The following is a 3,223-nucleotide window of genomic DNA, read 5'->3' as shown; positions in this document are numbered from 1 at the left end:
TGGACAAATAGATCGTTGGCCATGAAAGTATTTCTCCATCAGTGTCACACGAACCTCTAGGCCCCCCAGCAGCCAGCGTCAGTTAGTCGCAAGCCCAAAACCTGTCAATTGCGACAGAACTCGCAATGTCGTCCTCCGTCTGAGACGATTGACCGACCAGAGCGAAAGCAGAGCTCAGCTACACGCACTGTGATAGATTGAAAAAAAAAATCATTCCTCACGACTGGCAGCTAAACTGAGAACGGTACCAATAGTATCATTATGAAAGTTGATCACATGACGAGCACACGGTTAACATTTGGTTTAACAGCTGTAGCATCAGGTATTCAGAGAGGAGCATCATTCAGTGCTAGGCCAGATGCCTAGCTCTAAGCGAGGTTCAGCGTTAATCTGTGTTTCAGCACATTAAAGCCGAGCTCTTATGCACAGATCTCAATTCTCATTTCTTGGATGGGAAATTACCAATAACCGACTAGGATGCCAGGAGTCTTTGTCTGGATGCCCAATCAAATGCCATACTTAGGTATCCTTTTTGGCATCAGAAATGTCCTTCTGGTCACGCTCACTCTCTTCCAACTTTCCATTGGCTGCTGCCTCTAGCATAGTCTTATTCTGTTTTGATACAGCCTCCAGGTTTTTCTTGAGCCTTCGAATTTCTTTGACATAGTTGTGCAGCCGGTCAATGATTAGAGCAAGGAATAAGGAGTATCCTGAAAGAATGTGATGCTGTGAATTAGAATTTACCCATAAAACTTCACAAATTGCATCATAGAACATATATACTGTGCTGTGCGTGAAAGTGGAACTGCGATCTGAGTGGACTCATTGCATTCCTCACGACGATCAATAAAACTAGTGGTTTTTTATGGTTACATATGGAAGGGAATATAAATCCTAAAGTTTTAATCCGAATAAAATATGACCGCTGATATAAGTGGAATCCTATGGACTAAGATCATAAAGACATTCAGGGATAAACTTGCGAAATTCTAAGCCAAGCAACCAGTGAATGAGGATGGGCATGAATTGAAATATCTCTTTTTTTTTCTGAGGAAATTCAAATATCTATTTGGCTGCTTTCTGGAAACACAAACACCCATGCCTTAGATTTTCCTTGAATACACTACTTTTATGTTCGTAAAGTGTTAAACAAGTTCCATATGAGAGTGTATTAACCTAAGGGTTCAATGACTAACAAATACAATGCACACAAAATAACAAACTTAAAGATTATTAAAAAGGATCACATATGATGCAAATACCAAGGATAGGTCACCGCAAACCTCATTACTTACATAGTGCAATAGAATTCTAAGAACAGTCTCATAATGATATGCACAAAATATTCTGATACTGCATGATTGCATCTACTCATTTCATATTAAGGCTTGGAACCCAACCATACGGGGATCCATCAATACTTTGGATTTGAAACAAACATGTTGTATGTTTAACGTTACTTGGGATCAACCTTAATTTAACTGAAAATAGAACCATATAATTGACAATATCCATGATCTGCATTGCAGCATAAGATATAGATGTAGCATAAAGGGCATGTGTTCAGCATTCTGAAAAAATCATCAACATAAAGGGAGAGAATCTATGATCTACATTACAACCTAAGGTTCAGAAAAGGGCCCCTAGGATACCGAAGACGCATAGTGCCGGAAAGAGAAAAATGAGACACCAAAAAACAGGTTGTTCTTGAATATCCTATTCCAGGACATAGTGGAATTGATGACAGTAAAAGGGCATTGTATCATTGAAACGTGTCCAGCATACAGACTGGTTCTAGCAATTATTCACACGCATATACTACCATAAACTATAGGAGGGGAATATGAAACACTCCATGTGGAACTCTTCTGGATTTAGCTTATGCGTTATGGCAGTGTTTGATTTTGCTTTGTACAAGGATTAATAGAATAATGCAATACTACAGATACAGGACAGGGTTTATAATGGTGAAGTAAAAAAACAACGGTACATGTGACAACCACATTTTATTGGTGTAAGTAATTGTATGGCATTTCATCCCATAAAGCCTGTTCGGATAGGGGGTCTGATATCCAAAGCATTATAGGTTAGTACCGATTGAAATGAAATTCTAGAATTTCCTGGAGCAATAGCCTCATCCAGAAAGGGGGCAAGTCTAATAAAACAGAGTTCACCCTGAGCTCAATTATCAATCTATACACCACTTGGTGCAAACTGCAAAGTGAAATTTAGGGACATCATAGACGGAAATTTTGAAATGCATCATCCCAGTATGTAGCCGTACGTGGCACTGCTAAACTGATATTTCAGAATGAAATCCTATGTTCCTGTTTTTCTCTTAAAAAAAAAAGAAATCCTATGTTCTTGTATCGTGCAATGAGGTTAATTCATCCGTTCTCCAAATTCCTACACATGGGAAGCCTCACCAACACAACCGCTGCGACATTTACGATGACGGACCAAATCAAAGCGAGGAGAAGGCCCAAGAGAATCAGGAACCGCGCGCGCACGTACGTACCCATGAGCGAGGCCTCGAGGAGGTGGCGCGAGAGGAGGACCTGGTCGGTGGGGGTGAGCCCCACGACCCCGGCGCCGTCGAGCTCCCCCTCGGCGCGGCCGCGGATCTGGGCCATGGTGTGGAGGCTGGACGCGAGCAGGACGAGGACGGTGGCCGCGACGGTGCGCACCATGACGGGCCCGCGCCCGCGCTTGAGGCGGTCGAGCGCGAGCACGGCGAGCTTCCGCAGAGGCGTCTTGAAGAGCAGAGTCGACGCCACCGCAGCCTCCGCCGCGAGCACCGTGAAGAAGAGCTGGATCATCTTCGAGGCGGGCCGTCGGCGGCGGAGGGGAAGAGAGGGCGACGAGCCGAATCGGGGAGGCAGGCAGGGGTTTGTTGGATACTTGGATCGAGGCGGCGGCCGTTCCCCTTTTCTTCACGACCGTCGCCGAAGCGGCGGTCTACCTCGTGGTTGGTTTTGGAATCTAGAAGGGCACTACTAGTAGTGGGTATCTGGGGATTCTGGGAAGCTAAAGACTTTGTTGCGGTGGGCGTAAATTTGCTCGAATGCACGGCGTTCAGAATTTGATTTCCATCTTTCATCGGACACGCAATATTTTATGAGAGGTCGTATTCGTGAGCTATCCCACCAAAATCACATTTACACTACTGCACGGCAGTCTAAGTTAGCCCTCCACCGCGCAGGGCATGACACGTGCAAACGAC

General features: G+C 44.5%; 1 protein-coding gene across 1 annotated transcript; it reads right to left on the bottom strand.

The window, feature by feature from the left end:
• Positions 1 to 224: 224 nt before the first annotated feature.
• On the bottom strand, positions 225 to 3,006 carry LOC120707253. The gene is made up of 2 exons (XM_039992107.1): positions 2,519 to 3,006; positions 225 to 710 (listed from the first exon to the last, which is right to left on the bottom strand). Exons 1-2 carry the CDS (start codon positions 2,817 to 2,819, stop codon positions 520 to 522), a joined length of 492 nt encoding a protein of 163 aa, XP_039848041.1. The 5' UTR covers positions 2,820 to 3,006; the 3' UTR covers positions 225 to 519.
• Between the last annotated feature and the right edge of the window lie 217 nt (positions 3,007 to 3,223).

Source organism: Panicum virgatum, chromosome 5K (assembly GCF_016808335.1).
Source record: "Panicum virgatum strain AP13 chromosome 5K, P.virgatum_v5, whole genome shotgun sequence".
Lineage (NCBI taxonomy): Eukaryota > Viridiplantae > Streptophyta > Magnoliopsida > Poales > Poaceae > Panicum > Panicum virgatum.
This window is presented reverse-complemented; position numbering and strand designations above follow the sequence as displayed.